This window comes from Centruroides vittatus, unplaced genomic scaffold (assembly GCF_030686945.1).
Source record: "Centruroides vittatus isolate TY-2023 unplaced genomic scaffold, ASM3068694v2 contig_1434, whole genome shotgun sequence".
Classification (NCBI taxonomy): domain Eukaryota; kingdom Metazoa; phylum Arthropoda; class Arachnida; order Scorpiones; family Buthidae; genus Centruroides; species Centruroides vittatus.
Window position 1 is genome coordinate 24564 of NW_027120896.1, and position 26988 is coordinate 51551.

Consider the following 26988-nt stretch of genomic DNA (forward strand, 5'->3'; position numbering starts at 1 on the left):
GTATAAGAGAGAGATTTTCTGCTTCCTATTATAAAATATTGAATATATCACATATTCCTGAACTACATTTTGAAGAATTCACCCCTCATCTAACCACTGTCAACTGTTTATGCTACGTGCTATTTCGTATATTTATTGTAATATGACTGCTGAAGCAGACATGACTCTTATTTTGGACAAACATTGCCTATACAACATTGTTAATTATGATGACTTTTATTTATCCAGTATTAACATTAAAACGTTTTGTTTCTTCCTAGGAATTATTTACGCATTATGTTTCTTACACCATTGTGAATGTCATTATTACACAATAACTATCATTTATAAACAGCTGTATCTGCGAAAATTTTTGTTTAGTAGTCGTGTAGTCGCTTTAAACCTAAAACCGGCAATCGGCCCATAGACTTTGTATAGGGAACTTTGGCCTGGATTATCCAAGAAATGTTTTCGAATTTCAAAATGATGACTTCGTTATGACATTGACCTTGCCAATTCGTACATATTTGCAAAAAATCACGATAAATGGTCGTGCGGTTGTTTTTAACTCTGATCACACATGAAACAGTTTCTGACTTATGAAGATTTCTGTTTATGCTTCGATCAATAAGTTGGGAATAAACTGAAAAAATTTAAATAATGATGGAAGTATAATACTATCAAAAATTCTTACCAATGCACATTCTTATTCCAGCTGAGAAAGGGATGTATGCAGAACTGTTTATATTAGAATTTTCTTGAAGAAATCTGTCTGGATCAAACACGTTCGGATTTGGAAAATAAATCGGATTTCGATGCAAATGAAATATTGGTATGATGAAAGAAGTTCCTTTCGAATATTTAATACCGCCTGTTAAATTAAAATAAGAGTTACATTATTAAACAATAACAAAATTAATTATGCCAAAAGATTTACCAAATTTCAAGTCTTGTGTCGACTTTCTGGCTGTGTTCGGAGTAACTGGATATAATCTCATCGTTTCCTATATAACATAAAAAGTTTTATTTTTATTTTTAAAAAATAAAAATTAACTTACGAAGTTTCTAAAGAAAACTAAACTGCACTTATTACCATAATTTTTAGTTTTAAGATATTATGTTTAAAATTTAACCGACTTTTTCTTTCCTGGCTGCTATAGATTACATAACTGAGAGAGAGTATGGCAATATGTCAAAAATGGTCACTCATGATTTTTACATTTTCGGAGTCAGACACTTGAAATATCAAGAAAAGCAAAAATAAAAAAAAATTAGGGATTTTTTCTGTATGTATGGGATGTATGTATGTTAGCGTGTGTATGAGAAAAAAGCAGAATTTTGTTCACTCTCTTTGAAACTTAATAACTCCCCTGCTTTTTGTCAAAAAATCTATGAAATTTTGCAGGGAGAGTTGTTGAAATCACTCTTTATTAGAGTGATCGATGTTATTAAATATTGTTGATTAAAGGTCGAGGGGTGGGGAGATAAAGAACTGTCATGTGTCATATCTTCAGTAGCGTCAGGCTGAATGACGATTTTACTGGTTAGTAGCACGTACAATATTTTTTAATATCCATTCCTACCCTCATATTTAAGCGTGTTGCCGTTTTATAACAATTAAACATATAACAATTTTTAATAATAATAAATCATAAAGGATGGCGCCAAACACGTAGTTTTAAATTTTACCAGGAACGTTAAGTGACTCGTTGCTGAATTTTTACTTTACTAACTATTATATATTACTTTATTTATTGAACTTAAATAAATTCCATAACCTACCTTCTAGTATTCACCGTAACGTTGCTAACTCCATATTAAGACTTCCCTTATTTAATAATCGCATAGAATAGTTTGATCAATTGCTATACCATACATACCACAAAGGATACGTAATGTCCGGCTGGCCTGGATTGAGCGTTCCTTCACGTAATTTTCGTAATTTTTCAAATCATATTTATTACTAATAAAATTGAAGACGAAGTCTGATTTAAAAGAAATCACCATTTATTCACTTTCAATATTCCAGAATACAAACTTTTGATGACAAACTTTTCTCTGTAAGCTACTTGGTCATCAAAATTGAAACTTCCTCAAGTGGTAAGGATGGAAGGAAAAAGAAAGATGTCTGTGGCATTGCCTGCTCCGATGTTTAAATTTGTATTTTTTATTGGATATTTTTTGTGTTTTTAAGGAATGTTTTAATTTTGATTTCTAAGTATCCTACACAGGAAGGTTGGTCGTTAAAAGTTTGTATTCTAAAACATTGAAAGTGAATAAATGGTGGTTTCTTTTTAAACAGACTTTATATTCAATTATAATTTTGGGGATACTATAGATTACCACCAAAGGTATTTCAGGTCTTTGAGTATATATCTGAACTCAGAAGACCGAGACGAGTTCAACGATACCCTATTTTTGGACCGGAGACAAAAAATTAAAAAGTTATCATACTTTTTTCCAGCAATCGCGCGATGATAGGGAGTCGCGTCGCTTTCTCCGCTAAGTCGGCCTCGCTATCGCGATCGGGAGTCGCGTCGCTTGCCGTTAAAATTGCCTTTAGTAGACGTTTACCCCTTTTTTTACTTTGTTCAAGAACTACCGTGAATCAATAACTAGTGACGTTTAGCACATGGCGGCCTGCCGGCGGCTCCCCTCCGGGAGGTCAGTCCGGAGCACGAACAGTGGAAAAGGCCATAAGTAACATTAACCGAAATGGCGATCGCGTGATGATCGGAACTCGCGTCGGTTTCTCCGCTCTCGTATTGCGTGTTTAACCCTACTGGAGATGACCGTAGTCTGACATCATTGTTTGCAGACTTTATTGCAAAATGGCAGTACTAGCAAGTACGGTGCTCTCTGCATGAGAGCATCAAAAAAGTATGATAACTTTTTTATTTTCCGTCTCTGGTCCAAAAATAGGGTACCGTTAAACTTGTCTTGGTTCCCTGAGTTCAAATATATAATCAAAGTCCTGAAATTCCATAGGTGGTAATCTATAGTACACCCATTATTTTAAACATAATTGCCATCTAAAAGAATTTTACAATTGAATATATATTACTAATTTTTAAAAGTGTATAACTATAAGCCTGCTAGTTTTAATGTTATGATTTGAGTTAAAATTTTGAAATTAGATCTATGGGCCGAGATATTTGAGGTTAAAATTCTCCATGTAAATTCTAAGGTGCGATTGCCAGTTGTAAGCAGGTAGCGCAATATATTCGAATCTAGTTTACTTTCTGTCAATTTACTTTAATCTCTGAGACGGGTCGGCAACCTTTTTTTTTAAAAGCCATTTTAGGAATTATATTTATCAAAATAATACTTATGGAGCCACAAGTCAGCAACTTGAATTATAAAATACAGTGAAAACTGTCTATGGCGACCACCGACGATTCCTTCAAAAAGTGGTCATTTAGACAGGTGGTCGTCGAATATAGGTTAACACCGTGTTTCCGTACGTATTATGCGCACTTTTTAGCCATTTCTACTAAACAAAACTCGAGATGAGCATTTCTAAGCGATGTTTTTCGACGATATACCTATATTAGCATTGTATTTTTTCTTATCGGATAACTCGATTTCAAGGAGTCATGGAGATTTTATGACAGATTTAATACCAATATTTTAAAGATTAATATAGTACTCGCATTTTCTCAATTATAATGCACATTTTCTTTTTTCTAAGATAATTAATTCAAGTTGTTTCTCTTCGTTTTCTCCTCAGTTACGTGCTTTACGTCATCGATATAAAAACGCGTGATTTCTCTCCATCGTTTTGGTTTTGGTTAGGTTAATCTTATTTTAACTTCAAAAATACTGAATTTTAATTTTTACTTTTTCCTTAAGTACAACAAGAAAAATTATTAATTAATAATAAAATTATTTTATTATTTTTTTCATAATACGATTTCATTACATTCCGCGATCGTTCAATGTCCTAGAGACGCATGCACCACCAATTCAAATTTAACCGACCATCTCTTCTGGGCAGTGCTGGTTACCAGTTCAAATCAACCAATGGTGTTCTTTACATGATATCACCATGACACTGGACTAATCCATTAACACCTGCAACTAATTTCAAGAGTGAGAGAAGTGCCCCAGATGGGTTCGAACAATAGTGTAGACCGGATATATTCGCGGAAATGGTCGTTTATTACAGTTGTTGTATGTTGTTTGGGACCAAAAGTCGCTGCCGTCGGTCGTGCTACACAGGTGGTCGTTTAATACAGGTAACTTATACATAGACTCTATGGATAAACTATTCTGTGCCAGAAATTTTTGCCCATTTTGACAGGTGCCCGTCGAATGCAGGTGGTCGCCTAAGCAGTTTTCATTGTATATATCTTTGAAAATTGATTTTTAAACTTGTTTTTTTTTCTTTTTGTTAAAATGGGTTTATTTGTGCTTTGCTTACAGGTGCTGTAATAAAATACACTGCAATTCAATTATTTATTATCAATGTTACAATAGTCGTAGTTATAAAATATAATTATTAATATTAAAAAATAAGTAATTTTAAACATCCTTGCATATAAATTAACATTTTTCTTTTTAAAATTTTTTTTCAAAATTTATTTTGAAACTATTACTAGAAATATTAATTTTTTTTTTAAATCAAGCAGTATGCTGAGATTTCAAATATTTTATAATATATTTAACTCGTATAATGTTTATATTCTTGTGAATAAAAAAGTTAAAAAAGAAAAGTTCATAACAAATAAAAACCATATATATTTTCTTTTGGGATTTTTGTTGCAGAACTTCTTGAGAGAGTTTGTCAAAATTCGGTAAATATGACGTTACCTTCATTTTCAAGCAAGACGTCAGACTCACACTGTTCAGTTGATTTCTTAGTTTTTATCTATATATATAAAAACGAATGTATGTCTGTGTGTGTGTGTGTGTGTTTGTCCTTCATGCATTACCACACCATTTATCCGATTGCCATGAAACTTTGGGAAGTTGTTTAATACATTCCCGCGAAGGTTTGTGGCATATGTGAAAATCACCATTTCCCCCCTTTCAAAAATATATTTATATATGGATTAAGGCTTTTATGTCCAACAGATGGCGCTAACTTCAGACGACCTAAGTTTGCTTTTTTGTGAGAATGGACCTAAGCAGATCATTTTCTACCTATCTATATAAATAAAATACAACGTTTGTTTGTTCCTACCGATTCCTTTGAAATTTTGACACAACGTTGCATTCGAATATGCACGTGTTTTTATATAATATACATGTCGAAATTCTCCCTACGGGGGAGATGGACAGGATTAAGGCTTACTGTGAAAAACTCGGCTTCTATTTATACTATTTTACATGCGTTTTTTTGCGTTTTTAATTGCGTTTTAATAGGTGACGTCAACAGAATATACACTAAAAAGGGATTTTTCGATATTCCCCAGTGGGGAACGGGACAGGATTAAAGCTTACTGTGAAAAACTCGGCTTCTATTTATACTATTTTACATAAGGTTTTTTGCGTTTTTAATTGCGTTTTAATAGGTTACGTCAACAGAATATATACTAAAAAGAGATTTTTCCATATTCCCCAGCGGGGAAAGGGACAGGATTAAGGCTTACTGTGAAGAACTCGGCTTCTATTTATACTATTTTGCATGCGGTTTTGATTGCGTTTTAATAGGTACGTCAAGAGAATGTACACTAAGAAGGGATTTTTTGAAATTCCCCCACGGGGAAGTGTTATACATTTATAATACATACATTTTGAGCCACAACAACGCGTGGCTGGTCAGCTAGTTTTGAATATAATTCATGATTGAAAATGTCTATTCGCAATAATATGTCAATCCGAAAATCGATAGAAGTCCAAATGCATAAGTTTTTAATTGAATGTAAGTATCAGGCAAACTGTTCCAAGTATCAAAACAACTTAATCTTGCTTTTTAAGATTTTCTCTCTCAGACCATTTATGCTGTGCAGCAAAAGCAGAATTCTGTCTCTCTAAATTTTCGAATTCACTTTTAAGATTTACAAGTTTTGAATTTTATATTTCCTTGATTTTTCAATTCGTTAGTTCTAGTTGGAAAAGTGCTTGATCAATATCACTAAAAGGTGAAGTATAAAAATCGGTAGAATTAATTTCGAATGGTCTCAATAAAAACGATAAGGTTGTTTTTTTCTTTTTAAAACTCTTTAAATCTCTTACCAAATCCCAATTTCATATCTATTACCATATATGAGAAATATGTTAAATCTATTGAAATATGATCCTGTTGATATTTCTTTAACATAGGAAATGTAGCAATGTGCCTTTCTCTAAGTCTGCATAAACAAACATAATTTTTCTTCAAAAGCAAGTACTTTTTGTAAAAGCAAAATAGCTATATTCCCCTTTTCTTGCAGTTTCTTGTTTAGTGTATTTAAATGTGAAGTCGTCTACCATAAAATAAAATTTTTGTAACCAATAGCGATAATTCAGCTCAACGTATTCAAGATCTTTCTACTTTAAAAATAATTTTATTTGTTCAAAGCAATCTGATATAATATTAATGTGAGAATATGTGCAAAGGAAAAACCTTCTAGTTGTCTGGATGTTAGGACCTGCTCACTTTGTCACTGGATAGCTTTAAAATATAGGAGGGTCTCAAATGCGAGTGGGGAGAAAGTCGCAGGCACGTTCCTGATTGTATGTCCGATTTTAACCAAAGGAACAGAGGTTAACAAATAACAAAGAATTTAATAGATATATAGATTGGGTACAAACAATAAAACAAAATAAGCTAAATTATCCACTAGCTATTATGAGAGAATTTACAATTGGTTTAAATTATAATACCTCTGGTTACTCAATGTCTTCTGGATACATGGAGTCACTTTCCTTTAGAGAGACTTGAGTTACTTTCATAGAGGATTGGGTTACTATATCGGAGAGAGTCGTTCCTGGGTCATCTGTCTCCTTTATGGCAGTTGTTTATTATTGTTGTCTGCCAGCTATTATGGAAATCTCTTGTTGATGTTGACTACCTTCTATTTATGGCAGTTTTTTTAATTTTCGTGGACTGCCCTGAGAATAGGATTTCTATGCCTTTTATTCTAAATTTCTCTCCAATCGGGTTTTAGTATTAGTATCATCTGACAGGATACGTTTCTGATGCAAATGGACAAATATTTGTCAGAAAGATGTGTGATAACATCTCTCCCAAAAGTAAATTTTATTTCCCTTCTCAGGAATTTTACTAAAATATGTTAAATTTCTCATTGAAGTATTGCTTTAATTTACTAGTTGATTAAATAAAACTTTCTCTGCCTTACGATTCTCACAATAATATTAAATATTTACTAAGTTTTGCTGTGTTATTCGAATAAAAGATAAAAACCACAATTTATTCAAAACGCCTTTTGTATTATTTTAAAAAATTATTTTGAGAAATTTACAAACAGATAAAAGAAAGAATTTTATAATATAATAGTAGAAAGTATGTTTAATATGAAAAATTACTATGAAATCCGTTACACTTAAGTTTTTTACCTTAATCACACATTCCAAATAAGTCATTTTGTTCAAATCTTCTTTTGAAATTGGGCGCTGAATGTCATTATAAAATACAGAATCTATTTCTTCTTGAACTCTCGATAGTACTTTTTTGTTTCTTCCCATTTCATGTAAACACCAACATAAAGTCATCGAAGTTGTGTGATAACTCTTAATTAAAAAAATTATTAATAAAACTATAAAGTTATTAAAGAAAGTAATTTTTACAAATATTGTAGACTTATCAAGTAAATCTGAATTATGTGGCAAAACGACGTTCTAAAAAGAGTAAGTGTGAAAATAATTCATATTTAAAAATGTGAATGGACCGGTACTTTTTTACCATACAAAGCAAAGCAACACCAATCAGAATAACTTAACCTTTTGGCTCTTAGGCAGCAGTCAGGTAGCTGTTTCACAACCTGGCAATAAAATTTAGGGCACGTTGAAGGTCATTTGGGTCAATGTACTTATATTATTTTAAAAATTTGAATATAATCAAATTTTCATAATAGAAGTATGAAAAAATATTTCTAATATGCAAGTATTAGTAGTTTTGTTTGGTATATTTTCATTTGCTTGTATTTTTTACTTTTTTCAAAAAAAAACTTTTTTTCTTTACATTAATGACTTGTAAAATCATGTCTGACCAAATCGCAGTAAAATCATTTAATCTCATATTTTCTGATTGCCTATATGGTATTTAAGAAAAAAGTGCAGAAGAATCTGCATCCTTGTATATAACAAGAATTGCAAAGATTAAATATTTAATTTTTTCTAAAAATTCGAAAAAGATATTGCTATATTAATAAAATCTTTAAACATTTGGAATGAAGATCTGTACAGAAGATTTTTGTTTGAGTGGTTGTTTATCCATGAAAACCCAAAACGTGTGATCATTTAGTGCTAGTATTACTCTAGATCAGAAAGTAGTGGCCGTAAGTCATTTTACATGGTTGCATGTGCAACTATAGATAATGACTAATTGCGTGACTTGCACATGAACACAACAAAAATTTCTTGTAATAGTACCCAAAATTTTTATGTTGATTGAAGGTTCTTTGATCAGATCTTGTCCCTTATCACCTGGTGATCTAAAGTGGCTGAACACATCATGGACCCATAAAAGAGCAGAAAGATCTAATATTTAAAATATTACTAAGCTGATTTTGTGAATATAATGCCAAAAATTATTTGGGAGCCAGTGAGATTTTGTGGGTAATTGCCTTTTAGAATATTTGAACTAATTTAAAACTATTTAAGTTCACAGATTGTTTTCTGAAGTAAATTTAAGAAGAAAAATGTTCTGCAATATATAAATATTGTCAGCGAAGAGTCTTAAATTTAATAAGGAATTGAAGAATACAAATCATTAAACTGAAACTTTGTATGACTTTCAAAAGAAGCAAAATAAATGAAATCAAAGTACTTATAACAAGTGAAATGGTAAAATTGCATTTGGGAGAAGACTATGTCTCGGAGAGGCTCACTACTAAGCGTATTCACTTTGACACTCAAAATAGATTTCGTTCTCATTCTCCAACTATTTTGGTATTGCTGGTTTTAAGCGTTAGGGTTCAAACTTTGCCGGCCATGACCACAAGGTTGTCTACGATGCATTTTCTGTGAAATTATTCTATCCAATGTCGAAATTTCTCTCCGTTGCATGTTGGCTCGAGTTGGATTTAAGTCAATGCGTAACGTAAATTTCCCATTTTTGAAAAAATAATCATCGGCCATTGTATTGTCCAAAATTATTTTTTTTATTTCGCACAAACAATATACAGTTTAACCCAATTATATCGTTATTGGATATCACAACAATCCTAATATAACATCTTTAGCAACATGGCTAAAATCTGTATGCGGCACATTTTGCTGCTAGGTAGAATTGGTCTGGATTGCATTCTACATTTTCCGTGATGTCTACGTTGACTTTGACCACATGTTCTGTGTCTTGTTCTGCCGATAAAAATTAACAGAAAAACTGATCTAGGCAAATAATTTACTTTATTTGAATCAGCTACGCAATACAGTCAAACCTGTTTTTATGCGGTCTTTTTTTGTGTGATTTTTTATTTGTGCGATTTTTTAATGCGATTTTTTATTTGTGCGGTTTTTTTGTGCGATTTTTTATTTGTGCGGTATAGTTGGCGACTAGTCTCATGCGTTTTGTCATGTCTCACGTGGACTTATTATAGCTAAATAAAACTTATTATAACATAAACGAACCTATTATAGTAATATTATTACATGAATATGCGAAAAATGAAAATAATTTATTTTTTAAGTCGACAAAACACCAACTGGACAAAAATATGTAAAACAGGCGATAGACAAGAGGATGCAGTCAATTGCTGACATCTGTTGTCAATAAATTCTACGTGTGTTTTAATTTCGTTAATTAAACCTTCAAAGTGCTTTCACATTCCTGGAACATTAAGATAAGATTCATTTCAAAGCGTAAATGTACTGTATTATTTTTTCTATTTAGATATAAAATTTTAGGATTTTTATTTTATGTTTAGACATAATCCTTGAAAATGAATAAGGGCAAAAACAAAGCAGGAAGATAATTTCCTTAGAGATTAAGACTACAATTTTAAAACGAGTTAATTTCTATGTCAGACTTTTTTTTATGAGGTCCCTATTCACTACATAAAAAATATATTTTTTAATTGTGCTGCGAAAACTATTTTTTATAGCCACTCGTAAAGTTTCGTGCGATTTTTTATGCGTTTTTTTTTTATGCGGTCCCTATCCACCGCATAAAAACAGGTTTGACTGTATTTACAATAGCGTCAAGATATAATACAAATCCAAGATCAGCACAGCTGTTGAATCGAAAGGTTAACTATCGTGAAGTGAAAAGCTGTCTTTCTTCGTTGGAGTTCTGGAACAAAGTGAGGTAAGAGGGAGAACATCACGTGGTGGTGACCTCTGCTCTATACATCAAATTTTTATCGGTCCGACGATTTTACTATAGTAGATAATGTTAAAAAAACCCACTTGTAATGTCATAAAACCGTTTTAATATCATATTTTAAGCATTCCCAAATTTTAAAATTAGATTACAAATTTTATTTAACGAAGAAGATACTACCTGTTTAGTCCTAGTAGGGTCAGAGTCCACTTCCTAGAACGACTGTGGGTGGTACTCTCACCACCTGACTTTGGTTGGGTGAGGTGTCTGTTTTACCTGCTTGTAGAAAGTGTGTCACCATTTTGTATTTTATTTTGACTCAGTTTTTGGTCCCTGTATTACCTGCAAGTCTGGTTTTTTTATGTGCAAATAATATTGGCACCTAATACTTTGTGCCAAATGGCAACTCCTCACATGTACTCCTTCATACTTCTAAGCTGGTAAACACAGGCCGGCAGTATGATTTTATAAACAAGACATAGTCTTGTGAAAAACAAATAAACGAATGAAAACTAAAGTAGTTATTTTTAACATGTACATACGTTAAAATACATGAAAAATTTACTTGTATACATAAGATAAAAACGTGTTTACTCTGATCTCAATCATCTAATATTTATCCAGTACTCACGGTTCCCATATTTGCAGATATTATAATAATCTGCGAATAAGAAGCTTCCATTGTAACAATAATAAATACACGATTTAGAAACTAACAGGCATAATGAATAAATTAATGTATTAATTCATTTATTCTATAATACGCATCTTGTCTATTCTTAGATTAAATTTTTAATCCGTATTTCAGCTTTTCTTTTTCGCTAGCCTGATGAGAAGAAATGTCTCCAGACTCAAGCAGCGTGTGACGTAGAACCGTTGATGTCATACGGCTTGAGCTTCTGGACATAAAATTTATTTAATTTGCATAAAGCTGTGCGGTAGGATATTACGTATTTAACAATTTATATGGTCTTATTTCATTGGATTCCAATAAGGTTATGTTTTTTGAATGATATTTTTGCTTTATTTCACTTAGTTACCAATTTTATTGTCCCCTATCGCGTTGCAACACGTTAAACTGCAATTCCCGTTCGTTTATTACATTTATTACTGCTGAATCTGCCACACTGTTTACAGAGCTAAAAATAACTCTAACAGATATTCAAACGGTCATTCAAGGACACTAGCTGAGACAGGAGTTGTGACGTGTGGGCACGTGTGTCATGCTTGTCAAACTTTTTGTACGTAATAATATTACCGCTAAATCGGCCTCGAGTGTTCACAGAGCTATAATTAACTCTAACACATCTTTTAAGGACACTAGCTGAGACAGGAACAATTATTCTATTGTGGCATGCGCTAAGCAACGCGTGACTCGCCTGTCAAAGTTTTTCTTACATAATAATAATGAAAACATTGTTTTTTGAGAACATAAAATATTTTGTAATTGTACTATTTACAATTATTTTTCTGTATAAAAATTTAAGTTCGAAAAATAATTAAAAAGAACCCTTTGTCAACATACTGTTATTTTTTATTTATTCATTTATTTATAATGTAAAAAAGTAAACAAATAAAAAAAAAATTAATGTGAGCCTAGGTATACAAACTGGCGGCGCTTCCGATCGCCATCTTGTTTGTACATTTGCGTGTGCAAACAAGATGGCGACCGGAGACAATAACCTAAACGCGCCTATATTTAAACTTTTTTAAAACTAAAACATTTTTTAAAACGTAAATGTGCTACTTACTTTTTCCCCTGCTTTTGGTTACTTTTCCTACTCTTGGATCAGAAACGAAAAATAAAAAGGCCATCATACTACGTATAAATTCAATCCATGCATGGACGAAGTGAATTACGAAATTCTATACACCAGTGGTTTGAACAAAATTCGCCTGTATTGTACTGTAATGTACATAAATTTTACTCCTTTTAAGAACTGCAATCTTACGATTCACATCTCTCGCCTTTTCATCTACGATAGGCAGCGTCACCACAGAGGGTGGCACCTGTGATCCACGGCCACCTAGCCTTCCATGTGTCGTTCACATTGTCTTTTGGGTCAGAAATCACTATTACATATCCTGGTTATTAGACAAATTTAACACGTTTAACACACTTTTAAACCACATTTAACACACTGATAAACGCACATTGAAACCACGTTTAAACACATTTAATTGAACATTTTGCACACTTTTAAACACATTTACACACTTTAAACACACATTTGAAGAACATATAAACCGTTACAAAATTTTTACCTCACTTAACCACAATGCTAACAACACTTAATACGCTTTTATCACAATTAATACGCATTAAACACATTAAGGACAGGTTTAACATGTTAATTACCATTGACAAACTTTCCTCCTCGATAACTTTAGACTTCGAGTAAATTGTACAAACTTTAAAAAAACACAGACACTTTCAAAAAATTTAAATATTAATAGTAGTATAATGTTCATTCTGCCCCACAAACTTTAAAGCTTCTAAAATTCAGTGAATATAATGAAAATCAAAATTAAAATTCAAAGAATTTAAAGACCAATGACATTTCATTGATTCCTAGTGTCATTAACTAACTTTAAAAAAAAGTAAATATAAAAAGAGTCAAACAAACTCAATAATATGAGCTTTATACATATTCCACAATCTCTCATACCCCGTATACAAATTTAAAATTACTTATCTCATCTAAATCTTCATTCTCTAATTCTTTATTGAATCGATCAGGAAGAAAAACTTGAAATTCATTTAATTTTCTGTCCCTAAGAACTACTAAATTTTTTTCACCAAAGCGAGTGGGTATTGTTTTAATATAATCAATTGGATATTCATAATCAATTTCCGACTCATATAATTTCTTTGTTGGAATATTTTGAAGTTTACCAATATTGTTTAGTTTCTTCAATGTCTCCATTTATATAGGAAAAAAATTAACTTAATATTATCTATCAACATAATCATAGATATTTAAATGCTCACTTCCAAATATAATTAAGATCTTCTCCATACCGTAGTAAATTAATACTACACTCAATCTCCATTTACATAGGATTATTTATTACAAATTCTTACTACCAATGAAACAACTATATTTTTATACTATTCAAAAAATTCTAAAAAACAATGGGATCAGTAAAATTTCAATTCTAAAAAACTTTAAAATCCCAAGTAAAAACTAATCTTTAAAATCCGACTTTGAGTGAGTTAAGAAGACAAAAAAACAACGAAAAAATGCTATACTTTCATAATTTTATTAGTTCTATCTCCCAAATGCATTTCGCAACGCCTCATCAGTGGGTAGTGAACTACCACTGTTTTAATTGCATCGATAAATATATTTTCACCATAATATTTTTGCTTCGAACTAACAGTCTATGTTTATTATAATTCATTTATTTAGTTTAAAATTAAACGAAAAACAACTCTCTGTTTATTAAGGTCAATTAAATTATCATTCTGATCAGTTATCACATTCGAATTATATAAATATAATGATTTCTATTGATGTCAGCAAAATATGGGATTATTCTCTTTCAATTTTTATCAAACTTCCAGCTGGATGAGACGGTGTGAAAGAATAAAGAATATAACTCGTGAAATTGTTGTACTCTACTTTACTGATTACATTGCAATAAATATAAATATCATCGGTTCCTTTTGAAATATTTGCTATGTATTTTCCTTTCTGTTCTTCATCTTCATATATCTTTGGTTCGAAACTAATAACAAACTACTCGAATTATTTCATAAATTTAAAAAATTAACATTATTTACTAATAACATAGATGATATGATTGATGTGGATAGTTTAGATCCATCGATAAAAAATCTGATTATTTTGATGATTGTATTACTGAAAAAGATCAATCTAAAATTGTAGATTTCTTTATCAGAGGAAGGAAGAAAAATGCTTCAATTATTTACGTATCTCAATCCTATTATTCAACACCAATTAACATAAGAAGAAACTGTAATTATGTTATTTTCTTCAAGATTCAAAACAGAAATTAAACAGATAATTAGAGAAATAGATAGATCGTTTTTGTAAAAATTCATATAGTAAAGCTACTCAAAAACCATACGATTTCTTTATGCTAGATCTCAAAAACCCAAATATAAAGTATCGACGTAATTTTCTCCTTTATGAATGGAAGAATACTTAGAAAAGAAAATATATGTTTACAAAAAGAGTTATAAAGATTATCATATAATTAGTGTATCATTAACAGTTGAAAAATTTATATTTAGTGCTTCACGTCTATCTGCGTTTTTTATAGTTCCGTTAGCAGTATTAAGCTTGGGAGCCGGAATAATTAAAGTTATAGATAAATCGTTAAAACTATTGGAAAGAAAGAAGGAATACAAGCAAGCATTTAAATTTTATAAACAACTATTTTCAAAGCTGAAGCAAAACTCTTTTCAAAGCTGGAGGCATATCAGAATCTGACGTGTATTTGAGAGAAAAACAGTTTATTAAAAATATGAAATATTTTCCGTTAGAGAAATATATAAAAAAAGCACAACTGAATGAATATAAATTTTTGAATAAATAAATGATAAGAGGAAAAGGTGTTGTTAATGATATGATAAACAAATTACCGTTTGAAATGCATTTACCTGGCCATTCATTTACGGGTTCGGGAACTCAACTATTATGGGGTAAAACTAGATTAAATCTTGATTTATCCTACAAGTCATAGAGTAAACCAATAAACAAAGTAGATGAAACTGCATATAGACATGATATTTGTTATTTAAAAAATAAAGATACAAAAACTAGAAATGAAATCTGTGATAAAAATATGTTAAATGAACTAGATGATACAGAAAAACCCTGACTTAGAAGAGAGAATTGATAAAGGAATTGTTAAACCAATTATAGCATCAAAAAGAAGATTTAGCCTTGGAATTTCTCCAATATAAATAATAATCTATTGTTTAAAGTGTAAAAAAAAACAAAAACAAATAATATTATAGAAACAAGAACAAAGAACAATAAATCTATAGCAAAAGGAACGTGTGCCGTTTGTGGTACTAAAAAAGCCGTTTTATTTATGAGTTCGATCTCGGATGTTTATTATATTCCTGAAACTGGTTACTGTGGAATAAATGAATTACAAAAAAGACTGGTTTACCTATAAAAGTTATTAAAGAATTTTTACATCAACAGGATGAATATACGAAACATAAACCAATTAAAAGAAAATTTAGTAGAAGGAGAACTTACGTTTCTCACATTGATGATCAATGGCAAGCAGATTTAGTTGATATGCAGAAATTCAAAAGATATAATGATAATACAAATTATATATTAACTGTTATTGATATATTTAGTAAATACGCTTGGGCTATTCCAATTAAAAAGAAAACGGGTGAAGAAATATCTCAAAGCATTTGCTAAAATATTTAAGGAAAGAAAACCGGAAAAGCTACAAACGGATAAGGGAACTGAGTTTATCTAATAAAGTGACACAACAGTTGTTCAAAGATAATAATATTCATTGGTTTACTACAGAAAATATAAAAATAAAATGCTCAGTAGTCGAAAGATTTAATAGAACTCTAAAGACAAAAATGTGGAAATATTTTACTGCTAACAGCACTAAAAAATAGATAGATGTTTTAGATAAATTAATTAAAAATTATAATAACTCTTATCATAGATCAATAAAAATGACTCCTGTAGAAGCGAGTATAGAAGATAATGAATCGAAAGTTTATGAAAATTTGTTTAAAAGAAAAATTATATCTGAATTCCTAAATATAAAATTAGGTGATACAGTTAGAATACCTATATATAAACAACCATTTAAAAAAGGTTATTTATCCTCCTTCACAGAGGAAATATTTATAATATCTGAAGTGTTGAAGACAGGATCCAATTACTTATCGAATTAAAGATTTAAATGATGAAGATATTAAAGGAACTTTTTATGAAAATTAATTAGTTAAATATAATAAAAATATAAAGTTTATAAGAGAAAAAATAATTAAAAAGAAAGGAAATACATATTTAGTTAAGTGGTTAAGATATCCCGATTCATTTAATAGTTGGGTTGATAAGTCTGATATTTTTTATATTAACGTCGTTATTTTTTTAATAACATTGTTGATGACGTCATTATCTTTATAACATCTCCGATGACGTCATTATTTTTATAATGACGCAATTATTATATGACGTCATCACTTACGTCACTAGTGCAAAACATTCAATCGTGCACCATTTACATTCATCCATCTCTTCCTTTTATTCTCCCTTCCCCCCATGTCTGCTATTTTCATACCAGAGAAGTACAATCTTCCCAGATACTCTGGCTTTCACTGGTTGTCCTTACAGACAGGCATTCTCGGGAGAAGAAAAAGGAGTTTATTATGGATGGAATGTTTAGATATTGCTGCAGCACCCACCGCTACAGTGAGAGAACTACACTACACACCACACGTTTCCTGCCGGCTTAAGGGCCCATTCACCGACAGTTTGCGATAATAAATAGTATAGACACATCCAATACCGTTCACTATGCGAAGTGAACGGTATTTATACTAACCACTTTTTTGACATCAATATTGATGGTGTGAATTGTTTTAGTATCATTTCTCTATTCTTGTAATTTAAATATTTTAATCAAATTTGCTGTTTCGTTTAATTAGAATATGAACAAATAAATTACTAAGTAAAATGATAATTATTAAATAAACACTTAAGTTTTTAAACACGTTATCATTTTTTTTAAGTTTTTTTTTATTTTTAAACACGTCATCAGTAAATGACCTTGTATTCAACATGTACGTTTTTATCAATTATTGAAGACAATTTTTTTCCTTATTAAATGAAGCAGTGTAATTGTTGTAAAATAAATAAACCCTTCGAAAAATATAGTAAAGATAATAATTCTAAAGATGGATATTTTCTATGGTGTAAAGGTTGTACTAGTGAATACTATAAAAATTATTATACTAAAACCAAAGGCATAAAACAAGAATTAATAGAATGTGAATGTGGTAAAAAAATTTCTAAATCATACTTAGAAAAGCATATGAAAAATGACATTCATAGAAGGCGATTAAATAAAATTAAAAAGTGTAGTAAATGTAAGGAAGAAAAATCTTTAGATGAATTTACAAAAAGAAAAGTAATACCGATGGATATGGATATGTTTGTAGGACGTGTTTGAAAGCATGAAAATTATTGAATGTTTTTTTCCCCTTATTAAATGGAGCAATCACGTACTGTTCGTGAATTGCGTCAATATTGTAAAGATAATAATCTTAGAGGTTATTCAAGATTAAAGAAATCAGACTTAATTGATTTTATAGAGAAATATAAATTTAGTAATATATTTAACTTTCATGAGGATGTAATAATAAAACCAAGAAAAGAAAGAGAAAAGCAAATAAAATGTGACATCTGTAATCATTAGTATAAACCAACCTATAAGAATCTCCATCTTGAAAAGAGAGAACATAAGAATGCTTTATACAATGGTGAAGCAATTCAAGAGATTGAGACAGCATTCGAATCAAGATTAAAAACATATTCGATTAGGAACATGACTAATCATATCATACCAAGAGAATTTTTAAAGATGTGAGAGAGATAGTTATTAGAAAGATAGCAGAGATACTGAAAGAAATGGCTTGAAAGTAAATTTCAAATTTTTCTGTGAGTATCAAAGAGAAAATGAGAAATGGGCTTTTCATTTAAAACTGAGAATGAGATTATTTTAAAATCAACAGATTTGAATGCTTTTTATGATAAAGTGATTGATAAACTAATAAGAGAGATGGATGAATTTGAAACAAAGGATCTGGATGGACTTTAATAGAAATAAATAATTTAGAGCTAAGAATCAATAAATATGTTCCATTTAGAGGATCATCTTATATTGAATTACCAAAACAAATCAAAGATAAGAAAGCTGTGTTGAATATTAAGAATGAAGATGAAGAATGTTTTGCTTATTGTATAGCTGCATATTTAAATCCAGTAGAGTAGAAACAATCATAATCCTGGTCGAGTTAGTAATTATAATATCAAGTTAATTAAAGAAGCACTCAAAGGAATCGAATCACCTATTGCTTTACAAGATATAGGTAAATGTGAAAAAAGATTGAATATATCAGTGAATGTTTATAGTTATGAAGAGCACTGTACAAAGAAAGGAGGAGAAGAAAAAAAACAAAGAAGAAGAAGAAAAAGAGCTATGAAATATATCTTCTAAGAATAACAAAAAGTAAACTAGATAAGCATGTAAATTTGTTATATTTAAAAAATGAAGAAAAATCACATTACTGTTTGATTAATAGTCTATCTAGATTATTAAGTTCACAATTAACGAATAATCATGGAAAAAAATATATATGTGAAAGATGCCTAATGTACTTCAATTCTGCAGAACAATTAACAAATCATGAGATCGATTGTAAAGAAAAAAAGATGGGAAAGATTGAAAGTGATGGGAGGAACTATTTTATTTGAAAACTTTAAAAAATCAATGAGGATTCCATTTGTGATATATGCTGATTTTGAGTGTTTAACTAAGAAAATGGAAACATGTCAACCAGATCTCTCTAAGTCTTATACAATGAAATATCAACATCATGAACCAATGAGTTTTTCTTATTACATAAAGTATGTACATGGAGAATATAAGGAACCAGTTGTATACAGAGGGCCTGATGCAGTAAAAAAGTTTGTAGAGATGTTAAAAAAAGAAGTTGAGGAAATCAAAGAGATATATAAAGATATTAACCAATAAATATGACTGCAAAAGATGAAGAACATTTTCAGAATACAAATATCTGTCATATATGTGATGGAGAGATATTTGATAATGAAAAAAAGAATCAAGACAAAAAGTTAGAGATCATGATCACTTGACATCTAAATACAGAGGTCCAGCACACAGTGAGTGTAATTTGAGATATCAAATCCCTAAGTTTGTACCAGTATTCATTCATAATGTAACTGGTTATGACGCTCATTTATTTGTTAAAGAACTTGGATATGATAAAGAGTCAATTGATTTAATACCAAACAATGAGCAGAGATATTTGTCATTTAGTAAAAAAATTGGAAAAATAAAACTTAGGTTTATAGATTCATTTAGATTTATGGCAAGTAGTATTGATAAACTCTCTAGTAATTTGAAAAAAAGAACAGTTTAGAGAAACATCTAAGTTTTTTCCTAATCACCTATTAGATTTAGTTATAAGAAAAGGTGTTTATCCTTATGACTATATGGATTCGTAGGAGAAATGTGAAATGGATAAACTTCCTCCAAAACAAGAGTTCTATAGTATATTAAATGAATGTGGTATAACGAATAAAGATTATGAACATGCTCAAAACGTTTGGGAAGCATTTAAGATTAGGAATATGGGTGAATGTTCTGATTTATATGTGAAAACAGACGTTCTAATATTGTCTGATATATTTGAGAATTTTAGTGATGTTTGCATTAATACATATAAATTAGAATCTGCATGGTATTACACAGCACTTGGATTATCACGGGATGCGATGTTAAAAACAACAGAAGTTAAATTAGATCTAATAACTAATTATAATATGATTTTGATGATAGAAAAAGGAATAAGAGGTGGAATCTCCCAATGTTGTAATAGATATGAAAAGGCAAATAATAAGTATATGAAAGATTATGATAAAAACAAAGAATCTAATTATTTGATGTATTTATATGCTAATAACATATATGAATGGGCTGAGTCAATATTTACCATATGATAGATTTAAATAGACTAATACAAATATAGATGTAACACAGATATCTGATAACTCAAAGATTGGTTACATTTTAGAAGTTGATCGGAATATTTCAAAGAATTTCATAATTATTATTCTGATCTACCTTTACCTCCAGAGAACAGAATAACAGATGAATCAAAACAATCTAAATTATTAACCACATTATATGATAAAAAGAATTATGTGCTTCATTATAGAAATCTTAACAATATTTAAAAATGGAGATGAAACTCGAAAAAATACATACAGTATTAGAATTAAAACAATCAGATTTGTTAAAGAAATACATAGATCTAAATACTGAAATGAAAACTAAAGCAACTAATGATTTTAAAAAAAACATTTTTAAGCTAATGAACAACTCTGTGTTTGGAATGACAATGGAAAATATAAGAAATCGTGTTGACGTAAGATTATGTTACTGTATTTACTGAAAACCTATGTGCTATTCACATGTATAAGAAAAAAATAGTCTTTAATAAACCTATCTATGTGGGAATGAGTATATTAGATCTTTCGAAGCATTTGATGTATGATTTTCATTATAATGTGATGAAAGCTAAATACAGAGATAACATAAAACTGTTAATCAAGACACCGATTCTTACATTTATGATATAAAAACTGACAATTTTTATCAGGATATGAAGGGAATGATTAATCACTTATATACATCTGATTATCATGAGAAAAATCAATATGGTATACCGAAAATAATAAGGTGTTAGGTAAAATGAAAAATGAAAATAATGGAAAAATAATGAGAGAATTTGTTGGTTTAAGAGCAAAAATGTATGCTTTACCCTTCTTATCTGGTTATACGCCTTTAGGCGTATGTCACGTGACTTACCGTTAATTTGTGATGAGACATACGCCTTTAGGCGTAATTAATCAAAAATTCGATTAATTTGCATTATATTCGAGTTTTCTGCAATCTTAGCTTTGATTAGCTCTTTTCTAGGTCGATTGACTTTGTTTAAGCCAATAAGTGTTTTGTTACCACCGTGGGCCATAAATATTTTAGTAAAAAGAACTCTCTACCATTCTACAGCAAATCTTCGCAGTTAACTACACCGTTGACTGAAAACAATCAACGGAAAACTCTTTTCTACACTTTTATTGGGTATCTTCTGTCTTTGTTGACATTACTTTAACTAATCACAGACTTGGTAAAAAAAGAAATTGCCGCGAAAATACCCTGCCTCATACCTTCCAAGTAAAATGTTAACAATCACAATAAATTCGCTTTTTAAATTGTTTTTTAGCTATAATTAACTAATTTAATGCACTTAGACATTAAATTAGCTAATTCGACAATATTTAAACGAATAAATATATTTTAAACACTATCTAGAGATAAATATTACCGGGAAACTCGACTTCCCTCTAGTAAGTCTATGGAAGTTCTTCTTGCTGTTAATTGGCTTTAAAATTTTTGTTTCTACGCCTATTACGTTCTAATTTCGTAATTTATATTATGACTGATTCAACTTCAACGAATGAGAGTATTTTTTAGACCCACCTGGTCAGGTTTTCCTGCGAAAAACCAGTCCACGTGATTAAAGTCAGAAGGTAAACAAACATTAAAAAATAGCAATATTCATCATTTTACAGCTGTAATTCTACTAGTTTTCATGTTATTTGACGTTATTTAGACAAGAAGATTTCTTATCAAAAGCTTCTATCTAAAAAATTTACCGAAAAACTCATTACTTCCGGATATTGCGTAATTGCAGGAAAAAATTAACTAATCGCTTATTATAGTGTATTATTGTATAAAACATTGAAAAAATATTAAAAAGTGTCAAATATTCACTATTTTAAGCAGAAATATATGATGATAAACTTTAACCTGTTGCTTTACATTTAACAATCGACTTTTCTTCCTGCTAATTAGAAACATAGTGTAAATAATGGCAATAACTTCTCCCTTGCTCTAGCTAGAGTGCTGCGGTTTCTTTTATTTAAAAGAAGACAGATGTATCTAACTAACAAATGTACAAAGTTTAGCGATTCTCTGCAAATTAATTATTTTTTCTTTTGTTCGTAAACTTCAAATTTTAATATTATTTTAAATTTCTTTTAAACTAAAAATTAAACAATCGTAAACTGTGATGTGTTCCTAATCAAACACAAAAAACAGATTAAACATAGCGCGATGTTGAAGCGAAATATCGCGATTTAAAAATTATCGAAAAACTGCAAAAAATGCTCCTCATGACGAATTCCACTCAATTATTTGCTGTAGATCGCCAGGATGGAAAGGGTTAAAAGAAGAAGATCAAGTTTCAAAAAAATCAAAAGGAGTAAAAAAAATGTGTTGTTAAAAATAGGATATCATTTTATGATTATAAAGACTGTTTGTTTAATAAAACAAAGCATTCCCGAACGATGAATCTAATTAGAAGCGAGAAACATGAACTTTATTCAATAAAAGTAAACAAGAAGGCGTTATCACCACATGATGATAAGAAATATATATTGGAGGATGGGATTAACACATTAGCATTAGGACATATATTTTTTCTTATATAAATGGACTTAAGAATAAAGAGGGCTAATGATTGGGATAATTTTTCAAAACGAGAGAATTTATCAGAAGATTTAATGACAGATTTTAAAGATGAAGTTAACTGGGATTTGATTTCAATATTTCAAAAGTTTTCAAGAACGTTTTATAAGAGAATTTCAAGATAGAGTTAATTGGGATTCAATATTGCATACACAAAAATTGTCTGAATTTTCTATTAATGAATTTAAATATAAAGTTAACTAGACAAAATATCAGAACACCAAAGTCTCTCTGAAAATTTTATAAGACAACATGAGGATAACGTTAATTGGAAACTTATCTCTACACATCAAACATTATCTTCAGAATTAATTCTAGCATATGCAAATAAAGTGGATTGAGATGCTATATCTTGATTTCAAAATTTAGATTATGACTTTATTAGAAAACATGCTCTTAAATTAAATTTAAATTTACTTTTAAGATATCAAACCATATCGGAACAATTACTCGATGATTTAGATCGAGTAAATGTATTAGACTGGAAAACAGTTGTTAAATATCAAGAATTATCCAAAGATTTTATTATAAAACATAAAAATAAAATTGATTGGTGTGATGTGAATTTAAAGAAAAGATTCTCCAACGAATTTATTGAAAATAATTATAAAAATATAAATTCCCAACTGGATCAATAATAGGAAAACTAATAAACATAAACAAGAAAGCAACAACACTACTTATAAACATTTTTGAAAGAATCAAAATCAAATTAAGCAAATATGATATAATTTTAGTGCCTGAAAAAATCCCCAATTTATATAAAAAAACAAACACTCATAGCAATGATAATAATATATGGGACCAGAGTAATGTAATTTACAAATTTGAATATAGCTGCACTGTAACTAAATTTTATATAGGAGAAACTTGCAGAGATTTGCAGGTTCATTTTAAAGAACACATATCTACAGTTAAGTATAATAATGGTAATTTAGCTGTAGCAGTTCATTATAACAGTGAAGGACGTCAAATAATTAAGGACACCGTAAAAATTGTTTAGAAAGAATCTAACACACAGAAAAAAAGATGGCATGAGCATTTGAAAATACTAAAAAGAAAGACAAAGTCATGAATAATAATACTGGTCAAAAATTACATGAAACAATTTGACCAAAGGGGGTATGGTGAAAAGGAGAGGGTATAAATAAAAAAGGAAAATGGCAGCAAATTTTTTGTTGTTTCTGTAAATCATCGCAATGTGTCACTGTTCTACTGTAAATAAGTTTATAGTCTTATCGATTTAACAGTGAATAAGTTTTTACTTTATTGTTTAATGGTAAAATAGTTTGCTATGTTATTGATTTAACAGTTATGGATTTAACAGTGTACTTTGTTATGTATATTGTTTGCCTTTTGCTGCCAATACTATTTTCTGTATCGCATTGTCATGTCTAATGTAAGATCAAAACTTTTACATCTATTTTAGATACATTTTTGTTCTAAATCATTAACACTCTACTCTTGTTATAGCAAATACCTGTGACTAATAATTGTCATCTGTATTTTATCAATCGTTGCCATTTTTGTACTTTTCATATCTGTTTACATCATAAAGAGTTAATGAGGGACTCGATGTTTGAAATGCATTAAAAAAAAATTAAAATGTGATTTTCTAAGGTTGGCGTTGTTTCTGTATGTTGGTGTAATAAGTCTAGCAAAAAAAAAAGCCGACATAGAGCTTATAAATTTAATTCATTTTTGATATATTTTCAAATATATGTACAGTGGCGTGCCGTGACATTTGATGATAGGGAAGCTGTGTTTCTATAAGAAGCCGACTTCCAGGTGCAATCAGTTAATTGCGTGTCAGTGATGGCCTAGGGTCCATTCGTACATGCGTGGTGGCGGAAGAGACGTGTCTGACAAAAACCGACAAAATAGAAACATAAAATCAACATATACTATGTACAAAATAGTTTTGCTTTAGGACAATCAGTTGTTCGAACATCCTGGGCGTTGATGTGATTTTTCGATGGTCGATCGAAGGTGGCCCCGGGACAGTGGCGTCGACGAGTCTGTAGGGCACGGGGAGACTTCCTCTGTTGGTGTTGGGGACACGGTCTAAGTTCGAAGTGGCACAGGTTACGGGTTGGCACAATAGACAAAATTTTTATTTGCGCGCGTTGTCACACGGCGTTTTGGTTATTCGGAACGTTAACCAAGTGCCAGGTGTCCTCGATTGTCAGAAATTACATTAATCTCCGTTCTTTCTTTTGTCCATTTTGATTGGTCGTTCTCCCTCAATCACGCATCCCGAGAGGCTGGATGGCCGAGCTGTCAAGGTTGCAGCCTACCGCTCTGGGGGACCCGGGTTCAAATCTGAACGGGTCGAGAAATCCCCAGGAATTTTTCGGGAGATGGTCTGTTTGGATATGTCGAGCCCCGTCCCTCACCACCCGGTCGCCCCATTGTGGACCTGGCCGAACCCACAATGGGCCTACTAAAAGAGGCCCTCTTAGTGCCCACAGGGCGGAAAGAGTAAAAAAAAAAAACGGTTCCCGAATGGTCAGTCCCTAATTACTAAACGTAACGAGACTCTTACCTGGAGCGCGAGAAAAGTCAAAATTGAAGACGAATTCCATTTTCCACCAATTATAGCACGACTTCCTTCTGCGATTTATAGTTTCTGCCTGGCAGTTTGATATAAACATTGGGTGTCAGACTACAAACGACTTTTCCTATGTTTTTTAAACTAACAAATTTTTTTCTAAATTAGCTGTTTTTTCGCGTTTTTCGTGACGGGTCAGACTTGTCCGAAACCTCACATTTCTATAAAAGTTTTAAACAAATACTGGAAATGACAAAAATAAACAATTTATGTATTTCAGTTATAAAATACAATTAATACATAAATAATACAAATTGATACGATACAAACAACGATAGAAAAACTTGTTTTTTTAATTTTTTGTAAACTAACTCTATTCAGCGATTATTTCTGCAAAGTCGTGAATTACTTTATCATAAAAGTCGCTGGTCGTCGACTCCCTCAACGTAGTTCAAAGCTCTTTTTTTTATTAAAGGCAACGCTAGCGACGATAATCTTTCCTTCGACCGAGTGTTCCTGGCCAATGTATGAATTTGCTTTGTGGTCGAAAAACTGCTTTCGACAGACCCGCTGGTAGATGGTACCGTAAAAATTAATGATATAAATCATATAATGCTTTTAGTACGTCTTTGTTCGGATCGACATTAATTATAATATGTTTTATGTCTAAGAGTTACTTGTCGATATAGTCCGGACGCGAATATAAATATTGCAATTTGCTATTTAATTTAGATAAATCAAAAAATTTCCCATAAAATTTACTTAATTTAAAGGATTAAAATGCGCTTGGAAAAATTGTTTTTCGTAATATTAAAATTATTAACATCTAAAAGTGATAAAGATTTTATGTCTGATCTGTCAATATAATTACAGTATAATTAAAAGAAAATTATAATTAAATATAACTTTGCAAAAAAACGTACATAAAAATAACAATGAATACTCTTTACTTTTTAAATCTTAAACAATTCACTTAGTCAGATAGCTCTCTACCCAGTGGCTGAGGGATAGAATTGTTCGAAGCGTTACACGTGTGTAGCTTCCACTAGCTAAACTGGGTGAGGTTGGTGTTCTGTAAGACGCATGCGCCAATCCCTTCTGGCTGCTTTGCACCATTCAGTTATTCTCGCCATGGAAGCTGTCTCGTAAGCACCACTGATATTCGAATATACAGTAGCAATCTTATCGTTTTTTTTTCACATGTAATAGAAATTTGTAATAAGATACATAATGCAGCTATAATAAAATATTAATTTTAATTAATTCAAAGTACATTAAAATATAAAAATTTATATTTTAGAAACTACAAGGGAAGGTCATTGGAAAGTGGAAGCGGCGCTTCCACCACTTCCAATGACGGCACGCCACTGCATATATATATGATATATGTAATATATCATATATATGTGTTTGAGAATATATCAAAAATGTAACTCAAACATTTTATATATGTAACTCAAACATTTGTAAAAAGTAGAAATGTTTGAGTTACGGTTAAATATTCAGACATGAAAAAAAGCATAATTACCGCTACAATTGACATTAGCAATTCATCAATAAAATATTTCAAAGAAATTTTATTATTTATTAAATGACGATATAAAAGTTCTGCAGTTGATATAACTTGAAATTTATTATTATTTTTCAAAGTTTCATTTTCTTTTATTTCCAT

The 26988-nt window shown here is 30.4% G+C and overlaps 1 protein-coding gene across 1 annotated transcript; it reads right to left on the minus strand.

Moving 5' to 3' along the window:
* Positions 1-659: 659 nt before the first annotated feature.
* LOC136968333 (cytochrome P450 4V2-like) lies at positions 660-26988 on the minus strand. Its single transcript, XM_067262333.1, has 4 exons — positions 26845-26988; positions 7483-7656; positions 917-983; positions 660-850 (listed from the first exon to the last, which is right to left on the minus strand). Exons 1-4 carry the CDS (start codon positions 26986-26988, stop codon positions 660-662), a joined length of 576 nt encoding a protein of 191 aa, XP_067118434.1.